The 23,103-nt window shown below is 34.5% G+C and overlaps 1 protein-coding gene across 8 annotated transcripts in view; it reads right to left on the bottom strand.

Moving 5' to 3' along the window:
- The window catches only part of NBEAL1 (neurobeachin like 1), a 204,626-nt gene that overhangs the window by 26,752 nt on the left and 154,771 nt on the right, over positions 1 to 23,103 (bottom strand). For all 8 annotated transcript variants that reach the window (XM_063093907.1, XM_063093951.1, XM_063093959.1 and 5 more), the window contains 9 exons: positions 21,930 to 22,031; positions 20,435 to 20,530; positions 19,914 to 20,038; positions 17,691 to 17,831; positions 15,159 to 15,289; positions 12,945 to 13,054; positions 5,194 to 5,311; positions 3,782 to 3,879; positions 1,098 to 1,214 (listed from right to left, as the gene is read on the bottom strand). In XM_063093907.1, the coding sequence (XP_062949977.1) occupies positions 1,098 to 1,214; positions 3,782 to 3,879; positions 5,194 to 5,311; positions 12,945 to 13,054; positions 15,159 to 15,289; positions 17,691 to 17,831; positions 19,914 to 20,038; positions 20,435 to 20,530; positions 21,930 to 22,031 (1,038 nt within the window). The remainder of the gene's footprint in view (positions 1 to 1,097; positions 1,215 to 3,781; positions 3,880 to 5,193; positions 5,312 to 12,944; positions 13,055 to 15,158; positions 15,290 to 17,690; positions 17,832 to 19,913; positions 20,039 to 20,434; positions 20,531 to 21,929; positions 22,032 to 23,103) is intronic.

The following is a 23,103-nucleotide window of genomic DNA, read 5'->3' as shown; positions in this document are numbered from 1 at the left end:
TCCTTGATTTTTCCTCCACAAAGCCCAAAATAATAACTATCTGACCCTCACAGAAAAAGTTTACCAACCCCCTGCTGTACTGCATGAGAGATTTCTTGTTCTACGCATGTCTCCAAACTATTCTTAATAACCTTTTATCTTCCTTTTTCTTTTTATGAAAAGAGTTAACATTATGTCCTAACCAAATTCATAGATATAAATGCATTTCATAATTACATTCTGAACTATTCAGAGTAATTCAATGTGTATATTTAAACGTATGAATTTTTAATTTGAATTTGAAGGTACTCTTTTTAATCACAGTATTATTTTACTTGACCATTTCTTCTGATACTATCAATTGACAATGTAATTTATTAGACTATATTTTATAGATGAACAGACATTATAATTAAAAGCTATTAAAATGTCATCTCCTTCTACATACAATCTCAACTGACAGAAAAATAATTCTCTTTATTTTAAAAAATTTTTCTTAACTTTTTTAATAGACTTTATTTTTTTGAGCAATTTTAGGTTCACAACAAATTTGAGAGGAAGGTAAAGATTTCCCTTATTCCTTCTACCCGCACACATGCATAGACTCCTTCATTATAAACATCCCGCACCAGAGTGGTACATTTGTTACGACTGACGAACCTCCTGACACATCATTATCACCTATATTCCACAGTTTACATTATTTAGGGTTCATTCTCGCTGTGCACTCTATGAGTTTGAACAAATTTATGACATGTTTCCTCCAGAGTAGTTTTGCTGCCCTAAAAATCCTCTTTGCTTTACCTATTCATCCCTCTCTCCCCGCTAATCCCTGGCAACCACTGACCTAGAAAAAGCACTTTAAATCAATTTATTTTTCCTTATCAGGAAAATGTGAAGTAGAAGAAAGCAAGCCAAAGGAACAGTCTAGATTACCACTCAGCAGCAAAAAAATCTTTCAATAAAAATGTTTTAAAAATCCAACAACAGATTACTGCAGTATAATTTACTATTTTGGATTAAATATAATCCTCCCCCTCCATTAAAGAATAAAATAAACTTTAGGGTATATAAAATTTACAGAGAAAGCTCTTCGATATTACCGCATTGAATATTACCTCTATAAAAAATGACTTGAGTTCAGGGAGGTGTTGAAATAGGTTTAGGGTTGAAGTGTCTGTTTTGGTCTGCTTCTGCACTGCTTCCTCTGCTGATAATCTAGGAGGGTGTGGTTCCTTGAAAATAATTTTAAGAAAAAATAATTCCATAATTATATTAAAACATCTCTCACTATGTTCATTCATACACATTGGGCTCTAGCAACAATGGATTGCATATCATGCACTGTTGACAACTCCAGGCCTTGGCTCAGGCTATTTCTTCAGCAGATTCACTACCCTCTTCATTTTATCAAAACCTGCTTCTACTTTAAAGTTTTTCTTATTGAGATCTCCCCTAAATTTTTAAGTCATAATTTATTATTTTCTTTTACTATTTTCATTAGCAAATTACTTTAGTATTTTATTTGGTACTCATTTCTTTCTGCATTGGATTACATATAGTTGTTTATGGTCTGTCTTCCCCAATGAGGTTATAGGTATCTTAAAGCCAGAGATAAAAATCTCATTCATTTTTGGATTCTCAACATGTAGAACAAAATCTTAAACATGGTAGATGCTTAGTAAATGTTTACCAACTTAAATGCATTAATCAAAATTCAAAATTTGAATTTGGGTGAATCTTTAATTCCTGAAATAAGAACAAAATATCAATACTGTGAGAATCAAATTATGGCTATTGCTGCATAATTTTCAAATAAATTATTATTCTTCCTTAACTTTCATGTCAGAGACACAGAACAGTACTACCCATATAAATAAGAAGAAAATGACAAATAAAATTAAAATTCCAAATTCCAATGGAACAGTTAAAATACAGTATAGAATTCTATCTAAAGGGGATTCTTTCATCTCTACCACAAAATATTACATTGTAGGCAATAGATGTGACAGCTGTAAGTACTTAAATATTTATCTTTTTTTTTTTTTGTCTTTTTCGTGACCGGCACTCAGCCAGTGAGTGCACCAGCCAGTCCTATATAGGATCCGAACCCGCGGCGGGAGCGTCGCTGCGCTCCCAGCGCCGCACTCTCCCGAGTGCGCCACGGGCTCGGCCCTTAAAATATTTATCTCTTTATATCACTTTTTATGACAATAAAAAGTTTTATACTCTTATAAAACAAAAGAAAACTAAAGGTGATGAAAAAATATTATAGAATCAATTTCAGAGCCCAAGAAAGTGTTCTGTTTTATTGTTACTTTTGCTTTCTCACTATACCAGAAGGTAAGGGATAAAACACTGATTTCCTATATGATTATTTTATAAAAACCAATTTTGGAGGTTCCAAGTAAACCATAGCTAAGGAACAGTAACGATTATAAAGCTTAGCTTGATTACTGATTTGATATAAATATATCTATAACCTAGAGCTTAGATATATATACTACTGCCATAACATCTGTGGAGATTTCTGTTCAACAAATAGTTACTGTCCACATACTACATGCAAGAAAGATGCAAAGATGATTAAGAGAAGGTTGCTGCCTTTAAGATATTTACAATTTAGTGAGGCAAATGAATAAATATACAACTAACTAAGGCAAAAAGTATAATAATTAGGTTATAAATAAAGTCCCATAAGAACACAGAATAGAGATCTAGTTTAACAGGGGGCTTACAGGTACTAATTGAGAGAAAAAATATGGCATGGTAGAAAGGCTTTGGAATTAGATGGCCGTTAATATAAATCCTATTCCAGTCACTTTCTAGTTGTGTAAACTTAGAAAAAGTATTTAATTTCTCTAAGGCATTGTAGGCTAAGATATTACTTTCTATGAGGCTTGGCTTTATCATCTAAAAAATGAGGATAATTGGATATTTACTGTTTGGGTGAGGTAAAGCAGCTCACACAGTGACAGTGATTGCATAAGAATCTACTTAATAAATGGTATATTATTGTGTATTTCTCATCTCTAAATCCATATACTAACAAAAATCAAGACAAATTAACGTTAGATTAACTTTTGTGAGTCTAAACCTGTGTGCAATCAGGAAGATTTAACTTCAGATACTAATATGGGGAAAAAAATAGTAATTTTTAATAGTTTGATTCTTCATTTTATATATTCTATCATTTCATTCTTAGGACTAGGTTTGGGCTCTGGATGGTTAAGCGCCTTTTCAGGCAGAGGTCAGCTACTAGAAGTTTTACACACAGAACAAGTCCCAATTTAAGGAGTTTTAATGGCATACTCTAATATTCAGTTTTTCCTCCCTCAGAAATAATGTATGGTGACTGGCTTTCTGAGTAAACAAAATCCTTCTATGACTTAGAGTAATTGGCTATAAATGTGGATTTGACTGTAATATTTTATTTCAAAACAGGAACAATAACTTAAGTCTATTTATTTTTAAGTGACAGTATAATTTTTTCTAAATTCTAGATGATACTTCTGAGATTTTTTGTTTGTTTGTTTTTTAAAAGATGACCAGTAAGGGGATCATAACCCTTGACTTGGTGTTGTCAGCACCACGCTCTCCCAAATGAGCTAACTGGCCATCTCTATATAAGGAGCCAAACCCTTGACCTTGGTGTTATCAGCACCATACTCTCCCACGTGAGCCATGGGCAGGCCCTGAAATAAGGTTTTAAATCATTAAAATCCTTAAAGATACTGGTAATACTATTCCTTAGCAATTCAATTCTAGACTCCTTAAATTGTCAGTAACTTATATGTTTTACCTTTAATAGCTGACAAGGTGTTTGCCCAAAATTATTAATCATCCCTTCTAAGGCTTTTCTTTCCTTTTCATCTGTTAAGGAATCCAGATCCACAGCTCCTAAAATCAGGATAGGTAGTCAAATCACTATAGAGTGAAAAAAATCAGCAATCCACACCACTAATCAATATATCAGAGACAAATTTGCATATTTCCAACAAAATATTATTCCATTCTTCAATTTATAAGAACTTTGTGAAGAGGTAATTAAAAAAAAAACAAAACAGTAAATCTTCAAACATTAAATATGTCTAAAAATATTTCCACTCATTATTTAGAACTAAAATATCTTAAGTAATTAAAAGGTATTTGGTATTCTACAAAAATTTCTCTTGGAAAAATATAAACTATACTCAAAAGTACACCTACTTGTTTTCTTCATGACAGTCAAGCTCAAACAAGAGTAATAACCACAACAATACTGTTTTAAGTTACTGCTTAAAAGGTTGGGGAAGGTGATATTCTAGTTAACTGATCACAGACAGCCACACCTAATGTGGATTTGTTACATGGTTAGTAACTGGCCAAAGTAGTTTAGCCCAAGCTCCTAACGACCATGCAAACCTACTACTTGAATGGATATGACATGGTAAAAATATGCTTGTTTGTTTACCAAAAGTCATGTGGGCTCTGCTCAAGTTCACATAACTTTACACTATTTACAAACTTTAAAACTATTAACTCGGGCCGAGCCCATGGCGCACTCGGGAGAGTGCAGAGCTGGGAGTGCAGCGACGCTCCCGCCGCGGGTTTGGATCCTATATGGGAATGGCCGGTGCACTCACTGGCTGAGTGCCGGTCACGAAAAAGACAAAAAACAAAACAAACAAAAAAAAAACTATTAACTCTACTTAAGAATTAGGAAAGAAAGAACTACTTTTCAGCCTTTCAAAGCCATCAGAACATGTCCTTGATCTGGAGCTAAATAATGTCACCTTATTTATCATTTGTAGAATCTGTTATTTGTAATTCTAAAGGCCTTCTTCTCTTTTTTCAAAGCCCACTAACAATTTAATACTGAATATTTCATGTAGGACCCTACTGAACAGGACACATATGCCAGAGATCAAAAACTTTTATAACACTAATAACTGACATTTATAATTAGATTTAAATATATACACTATTTTTATCTTACCTACTATTTCAAAAAAGTTCCCCAGCAGTTTCTTAATCTTTCAAACAGAAGGCTGTTTTTTGTGTGGGGGGGTGGCTGGCTGGTGCGGGGACCTGAATCCTTGACCTCTGTGGTTTTTTTTTTTTCTTAATGTAGTCTCTCTCATATTAAATAGTTAGGCCCAAGACACCATATGTAAACACATATTAAACAACAGTTTCAAAATAGAGCAAGAGAAAATGTATATAGACTTATACCTTCATAACTACAGTAATAGAAAACATTGAGTGCCTCCACTGCAGCTGGCCCCCTCTGTTTATAGCCAAAAATCAGATCTATCCATTCATGAAGATGAGCAGAAACATATTCAGACTCCTAGAAGAAGAACAAATTTACTAATTAATACAGAGATACCTTCCAACTACAATATAAATTCAGGTTCTTTAAAAAAGTAAGAGCAAATGAAACATTTCTATACACAAATCTTTCCCCTGTAAATAAGATTCCCTCAAAATCACACATTCAATATCTATTACATATATTAAATTCATATCTACTATAATGTAGACATATTTGTTAATATTGACATGCATCTCCTAATGGGTGAAGAAAATAATAGAAATATGCTAATATCAACAAAAAAGAGTTAATGATAGTTGTGAAATTCATCTTTGTGGTGAAATTTCTATTGAAATAGTTGTCTAGAAATTCAATTCAAGAAAAAAAAAGAAAAGAAATTCAATTGAAAGAAAAAATGAAACCACACGGGGATGGAAAAAATGGCTGCAAATCACACTCCCCCACTCTACCCACCCACCAAGAGGTAGACTCAGTGGCAGGCAGAGACCTCATAGAGCCCTGTTAGTGATGACCTGAAAGGCAGTGAAGAAATTGTTCCTGGAGACAGGAGAAAAAGGGACTCCTGTTTTAGTTACATGAAAGATAGCAAGGGTTTCTTACGAACTTGTGGATCTTGGTGTGGAGACTTCCAGACAGAACATTTTAAAGTGGCAACTGGCTTCTTTTAGCTGCCTATGATGTAATGTGGGCGGAGTAAGATTGGTGAAAAAATGAACTATAGTCATGTGTCGTTTAACAATAGGGATACTTTCTGAGAAATACGTCATTAGGCAATTGTGTCTTTGTGCCAACATCAAAGAGTGTACTTAGCTATATGGTATCGACTACTACACACCCAGGCCATATGGTATTGCCTGTTGTTCCTAGACCACAAATCTGTACAGCATGTTACTATACTGAATACTGTAGGCAACTGTAACACAATTCTAAGTATTTGTATATCTAAACATAGAAAATGTACAGTGAAAATACGATATAAAAGATAAAAAATGGTACACTTGTATGGAGCACATACCACGAATGGAGCTTGCAGGGCTAGCTGCTCTGAGTGAGTCAGTGAGTGAGTGGTGAGTGAAAGTGAAGGCCTAGGACATTACTGTATACTACAGTAGACTTTATAGCACTGTACACTTAGGCTATGCTAAATTTATATAAAAATTTTTTTCTTTCTTCAATAAGTTAACCTTACCTTACTATAATATTTTTACTTTATAAACTCTTTAATTTTTTGAAACTTTTTGATTCTTTTGTAGTAATACTTCGCTTAAAACACAAATACATTATACAGCTGTACAAAAATATTTTATGTCCTTATTTTGTAAGTTTTTTTCTGTTTCTAAAATTTTCAACTTTCTTTTTCACTTTCTAAGCTTTTTTAAAAAAACTAAGACACAAACACACACATTAGCCTAGGCCTACACAGGGTCAGGATCATAATTATCATTGCCTTCACCTCCACATCTTGTCCCACTGGAAGGTCTTCAGGGGGAATAACACACATGGAACTATCATCTTCTATGATGACAATGCCTTCTTCTGGAATACCTCCTGAAGGACCAGCCTGAGACTCTTCTTGAGATGGTGTTACTCTTTTCAGAAATATGTCCATGGTGGTTTGCTTGGTTTCTTTTTTTTTCCATCACAGATTTGCTTATAAGCAGATAATGCACCATGAACATTCCTTTGTACTAATGAGAACCTTTCGGTGTTGGGGTCCGTGTTTTCAAACTTTTAAAGGAGCTTGTTGAGGTCTGCAAAAGGTTCTGCTAAATCCTTCACTGAGAATTTTCTTGGGGGGCTCCTCTTTCTCTTCTCCTGCAGTTTCCTTTTCTCTTGTCTCTTTTTCAGCTATACATTCCCGTTCCATTTCCAACAACTCTTTAATTCTTCAGGAACCACCTCTAGGAGCTCCTTGTTGTCATCTCCACCCACACCCAGGTTAAAGTCATTTGCCATCTCAGTGACAGCTTTATTGATATTTACAACCTCCTCATCCTTAGCAAATCCTTGAAGTCCTGGACGAACTTCTCGAATGTCTTATTCCAGATGCCATGCATACACTCCTTGGAGACATCACCTCAACCCCAAGCAAGGTCTTTGATGTTGTCATAGATGTTGTAATCCTTCCAATTACATCAATGTCTTCCTCAGTTGTAGCAATAGCCTGTGTGAAAGTTCTCAGGTAGCAGTTCCTAAAAGCTGCTATAACTCCTTGATCCACTGTTTGCATCAAAGAGATGGTGTCTGGAGAGAGAAACACCATTTTGACATTGGGATGGAGAGCCCCAATAAAAGGAGGATGTGTGGGAGCATTATCAACAATAAGCAAAATCTTGAAAGATATGTTATTCTTCAAATAGTACTTCTCCATTTCACTGACAAAGCAATTCGGGAGGATATCTTGGAAGAGAAGCTGGGGAATGCATGATTTCTTGCTCCTACAGAACACTGGCAGTGTGCACTTATTTATATGTTTGTAGGCCCTGGGGATCCCACTGTGCCAGATTACAAAGGGTTTCAATCTATAGCCTGCAACACTGCCCCCAAGCAAGATTACTGTCCTGTCCTTAAAAGCCTTAAAACCTGGCACTGACTTGGCCTCCCTCTGACTGAAAGTCCTTTCAGGCATCCATTTCTAGAACAGGGAGATTTCACCCATATTGAAGATTTGCTCTGGCAAGTAATTTTCCTCCATAATCAGCTTTTCTCGAGTTTCCAAAAATTCTTCAGCTGCCTTCCCATCAGCACTCAGAGACTCACCACTCACTTTCACGTTATGTAATGAATAATGATTCTCAAATTGTTTACACCAACCAGAGCTAGCAGTAGAGTCAACATTGTAGTCTGGTCCAGCCTTTTCTTTCAACAAACTTTGCTTTGACTATGATCATCATGGTGCTGTTTGGTCTCAACCCAGAGCATTAGATGTTTCTCCATATCTGATATAGGTCCTTCTTGAATTTTTGTAGTCTTGTTGCCTTCGATGAAGCATATCCTTTAACAATTTCCATCACTTTGTTCTTGTTTTTAAAGATTATAGCTATGGTGAAACGGGACATGCCTGACTTGCAGGAAATAAGCTTCAGTGATTTTCCACCTTCATAGTCCTTGATCACTTTAAATTCATTTCCAGGGCAGTCACTCAATGTGGCCTCTGACTGGCAACATTAGCAGTGGATTTTGAACACTTAGGGGTCACGATAAAAAAAGGCATGAGATTAAATCGAGTACAAGAGAAAATGATACAAACAATAGACATGTATGAGGCTGCTGTCAGTGTAACCTGGCATACTGTTTTAGAGTTAACTTATTTTATAAGTAGTACACTCTAAAATAATGACAAAAAGTATATATAGTAAGTACGTGAAAGAGTAACATAGTAATTCATTGTCATTATCAAGTAGTATGTATTGTACATAACTGTATGTGCTATACTTTTATAGGACTGGCAGTGTAGTAGGTTTGTTTATATCAGCATTACCACAACGCATTCACTGCACTAAGAGGATGATGTTACTTTGGCTACGGAGTCATTAGGCAATAGGAATTTTTCAGCTCCATTACAATCTTATGGGACTACCATCATATATGTGGTCCATCACTGAATGAAACATTGTTATGTGGCACATGACTGCATTTGATTTTTAAGCATAATTTAAATAAAATATAAAGTACTCAGGTCTTGCTGGGCTTTAAAATCAAACAATTTCTTATTCCCAGCATCTCTAGAGAGCAAAGACTCTCAAAATCAGAAATGGCCTAAGACAATGATCAAATGTCACCATTAAAATATGGCCTCAGGCAAAAGTTGAGTTCAAGGATTTGGCTATAAAACAATCTGTTGAGACCTCAGGAAGATTTAAGGCTATGCCTCATAGACCCACTCAATTAGAATGTAGAGCATCTAAGAATCTTAAGGGCATTTTTCCATGGAAGCCTTCCATCCAGTCCAAATTAGAGAAGGGACTGTTTTTAAAGTAATCCGGTATGGCTTTTATCCAATAGAGTTGATACATAAGAAACCCATGAAGTTTTAAAAGGAATTATACGAGTTTAACTAAAAGAGAACTGTTCAAAAAAAGGAAAGACCTTTGGCTCCCAACTTACTATGGTTAGGAAAGAGACTGACAAGGCCGGCCAGTTAGCTCAGCTGGTAGAGCATGGTGCCAACAACACCAAGGTCAAGGGTTCAGATCCCCTAAGCAGCCAGCTCCCCTCAATCCACCCCCAAAAGAAAGGAGCTGACAAAGATAGTCATGTAAATGAAGTTTTTTTGTTTTTTTTTTTTAATGGAAAAGAAAGAATGACTGAGAGGGGAGAGCCAAAAGCTCAAAGGTAGAACCAAGAACCTGAGAACCACTCTTAGGAAATAAGACTGGGCACTACTAATAAAGGATCTGAGAACACGTCCCTACTGGAATTCTGAACTGTTATAAATCAGTGACTTCTAGAAGCCTTCTGTTTTTCTGCCCCTTTTCAATGGAAGTATGTATTACTGTTTTGTCCTGTTATACCACTGTTGTTATATGGGGGCAGATAATTTGCCTCTTTACTTCACAGTCTTCACATCCAAGAGGAGTGACACCTGAGTAGTTTCATCCACATGTAGACTTGATTTAGATAAAGAGATCCCGGACTTTAGGCCTTAAGCCTTAATGCAGAGGAAAGCAAACTACTCCTGTGGGTCAAATCTGACTTGCTGCCAGATTTGTAGATTAGCAGTAGAACAAAGCCACATCGATTCGCTTTTGTACTACAATGGCAGAACCGAGTAATTGTGACATAGGCCTTATGACATACAAAGCTGAAAGTATTTACTATCTGGCCCCTTATAGAAAAAGTCTGTCAGTCTCTGCCTTAATGAGATGAGACTTGTGGGGGAGGAGAGAAGTGAGTATATTTTGCACCTAGGAGGAATGTAAATAATTTGTGGACAGAGGGCAGACTGTATGGTAATTAAAGATTGCTGCAAATTCTTTCTCACTCTCATCACTGAGGTGGAGTTTACGTTCCCTCCTCTTCAATCTGCATTGATACTCTTACTCTTTAACCATTAGCAGTTGGCAGAACTGATGCTATGACAGTTCAGAACCTTAACCCTTAAGAAAGTATGGAAGCTTACACTTTTACACTTTTGGAGAGTCCTTAGTTGCTATGCTGGAAGTCTGGCTACCCAGCTGGAGAGACCATGTGGGAGGAGATATCCTGAGACTACATGGAGAAGGAGAAAAGTCTGCATCCCACTGTCTCAATGAAGCCTCTAGTTGACTCCAACCCCAGCTGCCATATGACTGCAACTGCATGAGAACCCCAGCAAGACCAACAGAATCGCTCATTAGAGACCAGTCGACCCACATGACTATGAAAGATATAAAATAGCTATACAGATGGTCCCTGATTTATGATGGCTGAACTTAATTTTTTGAGCAAGTGATATCCACTCACTCAGTGAAAACCATACTTTGAGAATGCATACAACCACTCTGTTTTTCACTTTCTGTACAATATCTAATAATTACATGAGATATTCATGCTTTACTACAAAATAGGTTTTGTGCTACATGATTTTGCCCAACCGTAGGCTAATGTTAGTGTTTTGAGAATGTTTAAGGTAGGCTAGGCTAAGCTCTGATGTTTGGTAGCTTAGGTGTATTAAATGTGTTTTCTACTTAAATATTTTCAATTCACAATGGGATTATCAGATGTAAACTCACTGTAATTTGAGGAGCATCTATACTTTAAGCCACTGAATTTTGGAATAGTTTGTTACACAGCAATACATAACTAAAACATATATTTCTAACATCTTATCAATAGGGTGCATGTCTTCCTAAAATCGTGGACTACTACCTCAGGTCTTAGACAGTATAGTAGAAAAGGTCCTGAGTGGACTGATCAGTCAGATCAGTTGGTTGGTTAGAGCATGGTGCTAATAACACCAAGGTCCAGGGTTCAATCCCTGTACCAGACAAGACAGCCACCAAAAAAAAAAAAAAAAAAGAAAAGAAAAAGAAAAAAGGAACCAAGTAGTTCCTGGCTAGCTAGCAGGTTATTTTTCAGAGTTGCTTTTATTTTTCTAATTCCTTACTTGTCAGGTCCGCTGCCAGCCGACCTGAACAGCCCTAGCCTCGTCAGTCTCTCCCTTGGTGGGTGAGTGAATTGCCCGGATTCCTCTTTCCCCGTTCTCCATTGGGAGGAGACGGGGGAAGAGAGCCGTGAGGAGAGGTGAGCACAGCCGCCGGCCCCAACCAGCCCATTAAAGAACACTCAGACGCGGCAGGGGTTCTGTCAAGCAGTTCCGTTTATTATCACACAAGTACTTGCTTTTAAAGGCAAATGGGGAAGGGAGGTTTTTTACATCCTCCAATCAGCTTAAAGATTATGAGAGCATGCATCCTGTCTCAATGCCTAGCTATTGCAATCACGCAGTGTTCATGAGCACGGAAGCACGTATTTGGCCAATAAGGGCTAAGGCAATGTTCCCACAGACACTCCCACCCTACTTCCACCCTGCGCCCTCTTAGGCTGCCACGTGAATACGCCCTTGTGGGCCCATAATGGCACCGCTTGTAATGTCACTTAAGTTGGCATTTTTTAAGGCCCAACACTTATTCATGCATAGGGTTATTGCTTGTAGATATTAAAACCCAATTCCGAATTTTGTAAATTTGGCAACCATGTACTAACTAAAGACAAGGAATGTTTCCAAGTACTGGCCTATTTCAGAGTCTGCAACATTTCAGTTTAGATAGAGAAATAACTGGGCTGCTATTGTGGGGAAAAAATAGAGCCATCAGCATCATTTGCAAGATAGTAACACAATATAAATGTTAAACTAACCTCACTGGTCCTTCAATTGCAAATTGGAAATTGAACTAAAAACTAGTAAGTTGTTTTTTTTTTTTTTTAAATATTCATATTATCTTTTAATTCTATTTTTCCACAACCTTTTTATTTTTATTTTTTGTCTTTTTTGTGACCGGTAAGGGGATCGCAACCCTTGGCTTGGTGTCGCCCACACTGCACTCAGCCAGTGAGTGCACCAGCCATCCCTATATAGGATCCGAACCTGCAGCGGGAGCGCCGCTGCGCTCCCAGCATCGCACTCTCCCGAGTGCGCCACGGGGCCGGCCCAAACTAGTAAGTTTTTTAAAGTGGCATTTAGGATATAGCTATTTTTCTTACTAGAAACTTGGTGAAATCCTTCAGAGAAAACAAAAACGTACTCATCTTTGTTAGATCTGAAATAAATGTGGGAACTGCAAAACATCAAATTATACCAGCTTGGTGACTGGGATAGTTACACATACAGCAGGCAGACATCTCATAGAACTGAAATATTTAATATTTTGCTCTATATTCATGTGACTGCACTATATTCTCACTGTATCAGAAGATTCATATCCTCAAAGTAAATTACTATATTGTACTTTCTAAAACAGCAATATCAGCCTTATCACACCAAGGTCACAGGTTTGGATCCCTGTACTGGCCAGCCACAAATAAATAAATAAATAAACATAAAAACAGCATATGTAATAGATTATAAAATAATCTAGAAAAATAATAGATATGCTTCATCCCATTCTCTGGAAAACACATCTTTAATATTATTAATCTATCTATTAACTAAACACAAAAATCTTACCAGAGCTTTCCTATGTTTATAGATGAAATCTTCAGCTGACTTTGCCCATTTGGGGAGAATGACATCATCTACTAGTTCTTTGGAAACTTGTAGACGACCCAAGTTAAATTCTAAAACACATAAAAGATAAATGTATCAAATCATTTCAGATTTAAATAAATGAAGTAAAACAAATACAAATGAGGGCATATTCCTAAGCAAAACAGATGGCTTTTTTTCTTTAATTCTTACTTATTAGAGCACATTCTATTAGTTAATTAAAAAACAAATAAAAATAAAACAGTTTAAAATTAGTTAATACAAGGTAAATCAGAATAAAAGTTAATTTTTTTGTATTGAGAAAAGTGGGAGAAACTATAGCTACAACCCTCACCTTAATCTGAACAAAAATGTAGTATGTTTATAATTTTTAGTGTAAGAATACTTAATATTGCATTTTTAAACAATTTTTAATGTAAGAAGAATACTTAATATTGCATTTTTTTTTTACAGTTTTTAGTGTAAAAATACTTAATATTGCACTTTTGTTCAGCTTAAGGTGAGGGTTATAGCTATAGCTTCCCCAACTTTTCTCAACAAAAAATTAACTGTACAGTTAATTTACAAAATATAGCTCCTTAGAGCTTTCTGGTGTAACTTATACCTTAATCTCACTCATTGGAAGAGTTGTATTTATCTAATAAAGTATAATGTATTTATATAACACTATTCTAAGTAGAAACTTGAACAATAAAAATTTGCTCATATAATTAATTAGAACATGGCATTTTGACAAATTTTCTCCAAATACAAGGTTTTTCTCCTTCATACAGTGTTGGGAGGAAAGTGCTAACACAAAAGACCTTCAAAAAAAGGTCTTAAAATACCAATCTTTAAATACCACTGTGTTCCAAGTTGGAAAGTGTCCTAGAATAACAGAATGTACAGGGTCTTTGGCTTTACATTAGCCCAATCACTGTGTAGCAGATACTGTTCGATAGACTTATCTGACATTTTGAAAATCTCCAGTTCTGCCTGCCTTACTCTGAGAATCAGATGCCCTACCTCCAACAGCCTGTTCCAGAGTGCATGATCAAAGTGACACTAAGCCCTGGATATTCTCTCCCCAGCATGACAATAATTCTACTGAGCAAGCAAAGGGTTAAACATTAACAGTACGTGTCAGGGGAGAAAAGAGCAGTTGGTAATGACCCTTTAACACTGTGGAATCTCCCTAAAGAACATCACAGAGTTAAATACAGTCTTTAAAAATATTCAGAGCAGGCTGGTTAGCTCAATTGGTTAGGGTATGGTGTTGATAACATCAATGTCAAGGGTTCAGATCCCTGTATCAACCAGCTGCCAAAAAATAAAATAAAATAAAAATAAAGAAATGATTTTTCTGTGAGGTAGTTTCACATTTATTTTTAAGCACAAATAAAGAAATTGATAAGATTTTTTACTAGAATAAATATTTTCGGCTTTGTGAGCTATATGGTTTCTGTTGCAACTACTCAAATCTGCCGTTATACTTTGAAAGTAGCCATATATATAGATGATATGTAAATGAACTGGCTAGCTGTGTGTTTTTTTTTTTTTTTTTGACTGGGAAGGGGATTGCAACCCTCAGCATGGTGTGGTCTGCACCGCACTCAGCCAGTGAGCGCACTGGCCATCCCTATATAGGATCCAAACCCGCGGCCTCAGCGCTACCAGCGCTGCACTCTCCCGAGTGAGCCACGGGGCCGGCCCATAGCTGTGTTCTAATGAAACTTCACTTATAAAAACACGGATTTCTAAAATGTGGTGCTGATAACACCAAGGTCCAGGCTTTGATCCCTGTACTGGCTAGCCACTAAAAATAAAAATAAAATAAACATGGATTTGGTCCATGAACCTGTAGTTTGCTGACCCCTGGTCTAAACTCTCATCTAACTCAAAGACTTTTACCCTAAGTAGGGTATATGACTGAAACAGCATATGGCCATTTTTGCTACTCTAGCAAACACTGAACTCTGGTAAATTCTCTTACCAATTCAAATTTCACTCATTTATGTTAGTTCCCTGTAACACTTCCCTGGAAGGTAAGACTGGTATCATCAGTTAAGCCCTGTTACTGAGTAATCCATAGACAGAATGAATCTTAAAACAGTCTACCACACTGTCCTGAAAGACATTTTTCAGACTCCTCCATTGGGACCTGCTGAATCTAATTCTGAATACCCTATTTCTTACGATTTTGATTTTCCAAAAACTCTGGGAAATAGAAAAATTCAGGAATAAGTTCTTTCACATCATATGGATTATCCATGAGAGTTTGCCAGGTAGCAGGGATGGAATGGAACTGTCGATCTGCGCAGTCAAACCTGCATGTGGAAAATGAAAGAGAACAATAAGTACTGAAGGAGAACAACAACAGGGCCTAAAATGAAAGCTTTAAACTCCCTTCAGGTTTCCAATGATTAGAGCTATTCTTTTCTTAATCTTCCTTTCTAATATCTAAAAACCAATTTGCTTTCCTTATTATGACAATCTATCTTTCACATTTTGTTGTCAGGAATTAAATATTACAATTTTAGTCACCAATATAATCTTAGTTAAGAAGTTAAAAACCAAATCACACTGGAGAAAAATTTCAAGTAAATAAACTACATATAATCTTAAAAAATAAACAAAAAAGGGCATAATTTTTGCTGAGTAAAACTTATTACAGAAAGTAAGCATTATTTGGATATTTGAAAAATCAAAGAGCTTGAATTTAACCCTCAATATTACATGTTAATATACCTGGTTAATAGATCTATAGAAACACTTCTAATTTAATCCTCAATACATCAATATCTTTACAAATATCTTAGCAGAACTTTGAATTTAATTATAGACAGACATTGTGTCATCTAAAAAGTTTAATGGTGGTATAGCCACATTCAAACAGCTCTTTAATTGAGATAAAATTAACATACCATATAATTTGCTCATTTTAAGTGGACAATTTAATGGTTTAATTTACTATATTCACAGTTGTGCAACTATCACCACAATCAATTTTAGAACATTCTCATCACTCCAAGAAGGAATGCTGTATCTATTAGTGGTCACTCTCCATTCACCCGATCCCCATCCCTGGTAACTATTAATCTACTTTCAGTCTCTACAGATTTGCCAACTTTGGACATTTCATGTAAATCATGCAATATGTAGCCTTTTGTGTCTGGCTTATTTCATTCTACATAATATTTTCAAGATTCATCTATGTTGGAGCATGTATCTATACTTCATTCCTTTTATTCATTCATGGCCAAATAATATTTCATGATATGGATATACCACATTTACTTAGTCATTTATCGGTAGATGGACACGTGGGTTGTTTTTACTTTTTGGTTATTAAAAATAATGCTGCTATACACATTTGTGTACAACTTTTTGTGTGAATATATGTCTTCAATTATCTTGGATATGTATCTAGGAGTGGAATTGCTAGGTCATACAGTAATTCTGTGTTTAACCTTTTGAGGAACTGCTAGACTGTTTTTCCACAAAGACTGCACCATTTTTCATTCCCACAAGCAGTATATAAGGAAACATGCTCATCAACACTACTTATTATCTATTTTTCTGATTATAGCTATCCTAGTGGGTGTGAAGTGATATATCGTTGTGGTATGCATTTGCATTTCCCTTTTGACTAATGATGTTGAGCATTTTTCATGTGTTTCTTGGACATTTGTATAACTTCTTTGGAGAAATGTCTATTTGGATCCTTTATTTTTAAATTATTTGTCTTTTTATTACTTTGATGCAAGCAGTATTTATATATTCTAGATACAAGTCCCTTATCAGATATATGGTTTTCACTTTCTTCATGGTATCCTTTGAAATATGAACAGAATTTATTTTTGAAGCTTTGTAAAAAATCATTTATTCAAAATATCATTAAATACTAAAAAGATCCTGTTATTCTTTACAGCTATCATGGTAAATATAACATCTAGGGATGTTTAGTGATCTTGGGCACAGAGACTGTTCTTAAAAGCCAACGTTTATTGTACTTAAGACACAAGTACGGCACCCAGGCTAATTGTTAAAGATAGGGGCTACATGGAAAGAAAAGAGAACAGGCAATGTTTACTTAACTCTTGATTGGGTGGGGAAGGCAAAATGGTAATGTTAAAGAATAAGACAACATGGAGACAAAACATGTATAAGTAGGGAGGTATCTAAAGGATATATTGAGGAACAGAGGATTCATGGAGAAGTTTCTTAGTATTATTAGGAACATGTGAAACATAGGTAATTTATAACACTCTCAGGTAATGTTAATACAGTGGTATCACAGACCTGTTTGAGCTGCTGCTATAATTTAAGAGTCCCTGATTCCCTCCTCTTTCTATTTCTCTTGATAAATATTTTTAGGAGTAATACATAGGCACTGGTTAGGTTTGGCTCTCTGGTAGATGTCTTAGATTTAACTCTAAATAAAATCTAATTCTAAATCTCTAATAGATTCCTCAAAACAGTAAGAATCACAAAGGTAAACTGGGATAACAGTGAAAAAGGAATTCTCCATAAAAGTCACTTGTGTGAGTCAGTTTGATTGACTCATTCTCAAACCTGTTGGCTATTTTTATCTGTTTTTATTTTAAAACTAATTCGAGGAGATTAAAAAAGTCATGGCCCTGTTATACACTACATGACATGAAAGCAAATAGTTTTCAACACTATCATATGGTCATAAGAAAATAGCTTATTTAACTCAAAACATACCTTCCACTCTGAAGCTGGATGTGGAGGGTGGTGAACGGTTCTACACGAATGAGATAGTGTATGACCCCCGCAGGATTTGAATAATGAGTACCATAATGAAACTTATCAATAGTTCCCATAGGGTCCTCAAAATTTTCATATCTGAAAAAACAAACTAAAGGTTGATAAACACAATAGTAAAATTACATAAGGGGGTATAAGTATGTATTATATTGCTGAAAGCCCAGTTTTTAAAGTCAGTCCTAGTGCATAGGCTTCATTATCAAACTACGTATTTGTATCATCACACCATATTAATAAATGAAAAAAGTTTTATTCCTTAATACTTTTTTTCTAAACAGTGAAATATCACTGATACTGGATTCGGAAACAGTTCTGTATTATGTAATAACAATACATGTTCACTGTGGAAAAATTAGAAAACACAGAGAATTAAAAGAAGAAACATAACATCAACTATAATTTCACTTACGGGAAATAATATTAACTTTTTGGTTAATATCTGTTCATACTGATGTAAATTAATATACAAATATCTTTTAAATAATTTTAAAAATTAAAAATAATTTTTAAAATGCTATACGTAATATAGTGTTCACAACTTCTTTTTTCTTTTTTTTTTTTTGTCTTTTTGTGACCGGCCACACTGCGCTCAGCCAGTGAGCACACGGGCCATCCTTATATAGGATCCGAACCGGTGGCGGGAGCACTGCTGCGCTCCCAGCGCCGCACTCTCCCGAGTGCGCCATGGGGTCGGCCCTAACACAACTTATTTTTTCATTTAACAATTTTCCATTCGCATATTTCCAAATGATTGCATAATCTATTTTTAATAGGTGCATGGACATTGCACTGTCTGGATCTGCCACAATATAACTATTTGTTTACTTTTAGACATTTAGGTTGTTTCCATTTTTCTGCTATTATAAGCAGTGTGATAATTAGACATCCTTTTGTGACCAAGATAATGGAAAAAAATATGGAGGACCAGTCAAAAATTGTGGAAATGAATGCCTAATAATCTAAAGGTAAAAGAAAAAGGAGGTGGTGGGTAGGAAAAAGGCCTAAACTAGATTATTAGCAAAGCGTACATAGTGATTTTTCAAGCTCTATCACTGATACACGTAAAATTGGTCTGAATGGTGACATCTGAATTAGTGTGTATAAAATCTGAATAAGAATGAATAGTTGTTTGGAGGCAATAAACACTGAATTTTTTAAACTAAAATACTAATTGGTTTATCAAGCTGGGGCCAATTTCCCTTTACACAGTAATTGTCAATTTTCAGGGGAATAAAAAAAGTTTTCAGGTCAAAGTCATTTTTATCTATAAAAAATATACCATTAAAGTATAAAACAACTTGTATCTTTGACTACCAATAAAATAGGCTATTTATATAAGTATTTCCTGTGTAACACTGTTAAAAAAAAAAAAATCTTTTTTGTTATTGCCAGAGAAAAAGCTTGACTAATGGTTGTGACAAAATACATGTATATAGAGCAAAGTTTCACTGGTAAATCAAACAAAGTATCAAGCATAGCAAAAAGTCCTGGGGAAGATTTGCAAAGAAGCAGTAAAAAAAAAAAAAAAAAAAAAAAAATTAAATATATAATCTACTTTCAAATATTTGCAAAATAGTTCTTTGTCTTCATTATTAGAAATCATAACTGAAAAGTCATCCGCAAGTTTATATGGAGAAAAAGGGAAATTAAAATCAGATTGTGAGAAGCTGATAGGGTGGATCATAAATAAACAGAACTATAAAAATGTCTTTTTCTTTTTAAAATGACATTTTCTAAATTTCCATACATTTCATTGTTCTTTATTCACATTATTGTTGAGTAATAGATCAGTATTATTAATTTTATGTCTACCAAGATATAAATATTAGATAGTTATTTTTATATGTTAGATTAGTAGGTCATGAAGTCTAAAATTTCTAGGAAGAAAATTTCAAGAACCTATTACCCTTCAGCACATACTTAATTACCATGAGGTAAAAAGAAATTCTAAGCAATATCAACTTAAATTTGGCAAAGAAAGGAAATTAACAGGCAACTAAGTCATTTTCATGAAAACTTAGTGAAGCAATTATCAGACACTGATGATCAAAAGTAGTTGTGCATTAAAAAAACCCAAAAACATTTGGTTGGCCATATTAGAAATCAAATACAAATACAAACAAACCATGGGTATCTTTAAAAGGAATAAAAAGCACTTACTTTTCTCGCATAGCTTTGGCATTTTTATCATTAACTACTCCAACTGGTTTGGAAAGATCACGAAACACAGCTGGGTTATTAAGGTCCAACTCTTCTGAAGTGTAATCTTGTAAAATCCAGGGAAACTAAAAGAGCCACAATTTACAATTTAGACATTCCTTCCTAGAGATGCTAATATCCCCATATCTAATATTAAATGCTTATCTAAAGACAAAAAAGGATAGTCTTTTAAAATATTTTCCCTGTTGCACATATTTATTCATCTTTAGTTTAATAACCAGAAGCATTATTTCCTATAAATCCCCTGTAATATTTTCAATCAAGTAAAAAAAAAAAGACTTTAATTTTTAAATTACTCTTCATGTTTATATTCTTCTTGAAAATAACAGGGTAGAAAATATACAGAAAGGCAAAAAGGATTTATATATATTTTAAATAAAAAATAAGTATCCTGCATATACTTCTGGGTATGATAAAACTATAAGACAACTGCACATTTAGGAGACTTACTTAAAACTTACCACAGGATACTGTGCAAGGTCATTATAGGTTCGTCCTGCCATTGTATTTATCTGAACGAGGTAGTCAAAATTGGATATTTCTCTGTTCACCCATTTCTAGACAGCACACAAAAAAGAGCAATATCAAAATTAATTTACATCTCTTAGAAACTGGCAACTACTACTGACAGAAACAACAGTCTTCTGTAATCATTATTACTATCATCTCCATAATCCAAGGATTGGGCAAAAAAAAAAAAAAAAAGGTTTAACAGGGAGATAAATCAATATATCTTTCCTAAATTCACTTCCTTTTAAAAACTGGTTTCTAGAAAAGGAACAGAAAAATCAAAATAATTCTTAAACTACAATCTAAAGGGTCTGGATAAGAATTAAGTCTTTCTTCAATTAAATATTTTATCTGAATACCTTAACAATTTAAATTCTAGGACTATTCCACTTTGAAAATGTTTTTATAAGTTGAGATTTTCACAAGTATACATATTAAAAAACAATACCTTAATATACTAAAACTATCCAAAAATTTTAGCAAAATATTACATTAACCATCCTTAGAGAACCATGTTTACAGAGCAATGGTGGATGGGATTTTGCTATATTAGTTACAAAATTTTCTAAAGAAAGAGATAATCATTATTTTCTATTAATCACCTCATTGTACCTAGCCTTCTAATTACTTTACATAGTGGGAGTGTGCTCCAGAATTTTGCTGAGAGATTAACATTCACCTTTAAATTTATTGTGTGCCTCAAGCAAAACATATACCTATGGGGAAGAGTGAGAAATGAAATTATATATAGATTTTATAGAAAGCTCAAATGTCTTGAGTGCCAAGTTGAAGTATCAGCACTTAATGAATAAACTTTATTGCACAGCAGCAGGGAATGTACTTGATTAAACAAAGCTTGTTTCACTAGTAACCCCAAAGAATTGTTGATGGCTCTTGAACAAGAGCAACACTTAAAAGATTACTGCATACATGGGAGGAAAGAGAAAGCCAGGAGGCAAAGACCCTGATTAAGAGACTACTAACCGTAAAACAATGACTTTCCTTTGGGTCCCAGTGGTACAAACTCAAGAGATGTTGGGATGTAAGTCAAGATATAATTCATAAGAGCATTAATTAGCTTTGACTGGGATTAGCAATTTTTTTTGCCTTTTTCCCAGGTAGCCTTTTGTATTTCCCTACTTTTTTTTTCTCCTCATGCATAGATTATTTTTATTATTAAGAAAAAAGCCACATGTTATTTTTTAAAAAGAGAAAATTATTAAAGGATATACCCAGGAACAGAATGATATGGGAGGTTGGGGGAGGGTATTGTGAGTGTGAGGGAAACAAAGGAAGATTCAATGATAACTCAAAAGATCAGACTGAATGGAAGAATAGCAGCTGTAATAACCAAAAGAAAATAATCATAAGAAGTAAATTTTACTTTTAAGCAAAAGTCAGAGATATAAAATGAACACCAAAACAGTGACTGTTAAAATTTCCTACCTGTGTCAATCCTGATGCTTTGAATAACTCCTGTGGTGATCTGGTTCCGTAACTATTTGGAGAATGAAGTGATAGAAGCCTGCTGTATACTTTGTTTCTAACCTATAAAAAACATAACATCATTTTATAGTTTAAAAATTGATCAAGACCAGCTTGGATCATGATCTTTGTAACAGCTTTATTGAGATATAATTCACCCTTTTAAAGTATACAATTCAGTGTTTTTTAGTATATCCACAGAGCTGTGCAACTATCACCATTATCTAACTTTGGAAAATTTCTGTCACTTCAAAAAGAAACCACATACTCACTAGCAGTCACTCCCCAATTCTGCCTCCTTCTCATTCCCTGACAACTACTAATCTACTTTCTGTCTCTATGGATTTGCCTATTCTGGACATTTAATATAAGCAGTGGATTATGGTTTTAACTTCTCTACTATACTTGATGAAGTCAAGCTTTGTATCTTTTGCAAAAGTTATAATGTATAATGGAAAGCTCATTAGACTTTGAATCAGAAAACTTGCTAAAATCTAGTTCAAATTTCATCCTGCTTATTAGACTTTAATGGAAAGCTCATTAGACTTTGAATCAGAAAACTTGCTAAAATCTAGTTCAAATTTCATCCTGCCGTTTACTAATCATCTTGGCAAATCAATTAATTTATTGAGTTTCATTTGTAAATTAAACATAATCTCTAGTCTTATAGTGTTGTGAATTAGCTATACAAATATAAAGTAATAAAATTCACTTGTGAATTTTAGTTTCCTCATTTATAAAAAAAATGGAATATGCCATATTTAATCTCAAGGTTATAAAGATTAGATACCATATACAAATGTGCTTTAAAAACTGCAAAGTTATACAAATGTACAGTATTCAGCAGGGGCAGACTTAGTCTAATTACATGATACAGCTTTCCATAAAATACATGATTTGTCTTTTCCTATGAAGAAAAATTTATTTTTAATAGAAAAATATCCTTTTGTAAAAACAGAAAAATGCTCTTTAAACATCTGAATTAAATCATCTAAAAGTAAACCCGGGTCCTACAGATGAACATAAAATTAGTTGTTGTCTGTGCTAATCTGGGTCCTCTATGAAGCAGATGTCAAAACAGAATTAAACATACTAGGATTTTATTAGGGCAGATGCCTATGAAAGAAAATGGGAG

Source organism: Cynocephalus volans, chromosome 1, assembly GCF_027409185.1.
Source record: "Cynocephalus volans isolate mCynVol1 chromosome 1, mCynVol1.pri, whole genome shotgun sequence".
Taxonomy (NCBI): Eukaryota; Metazoa; Chordata; class Mammalia; order Dermoptera; family Cynocephalidae; genus Cynocephalus; species Cynocephalus volans.
The sequence above is the reverse complement of the archived record's forward strand: the minus strand, read 5'-3'. Positions and strand labels throughout refer to the sequence as shown.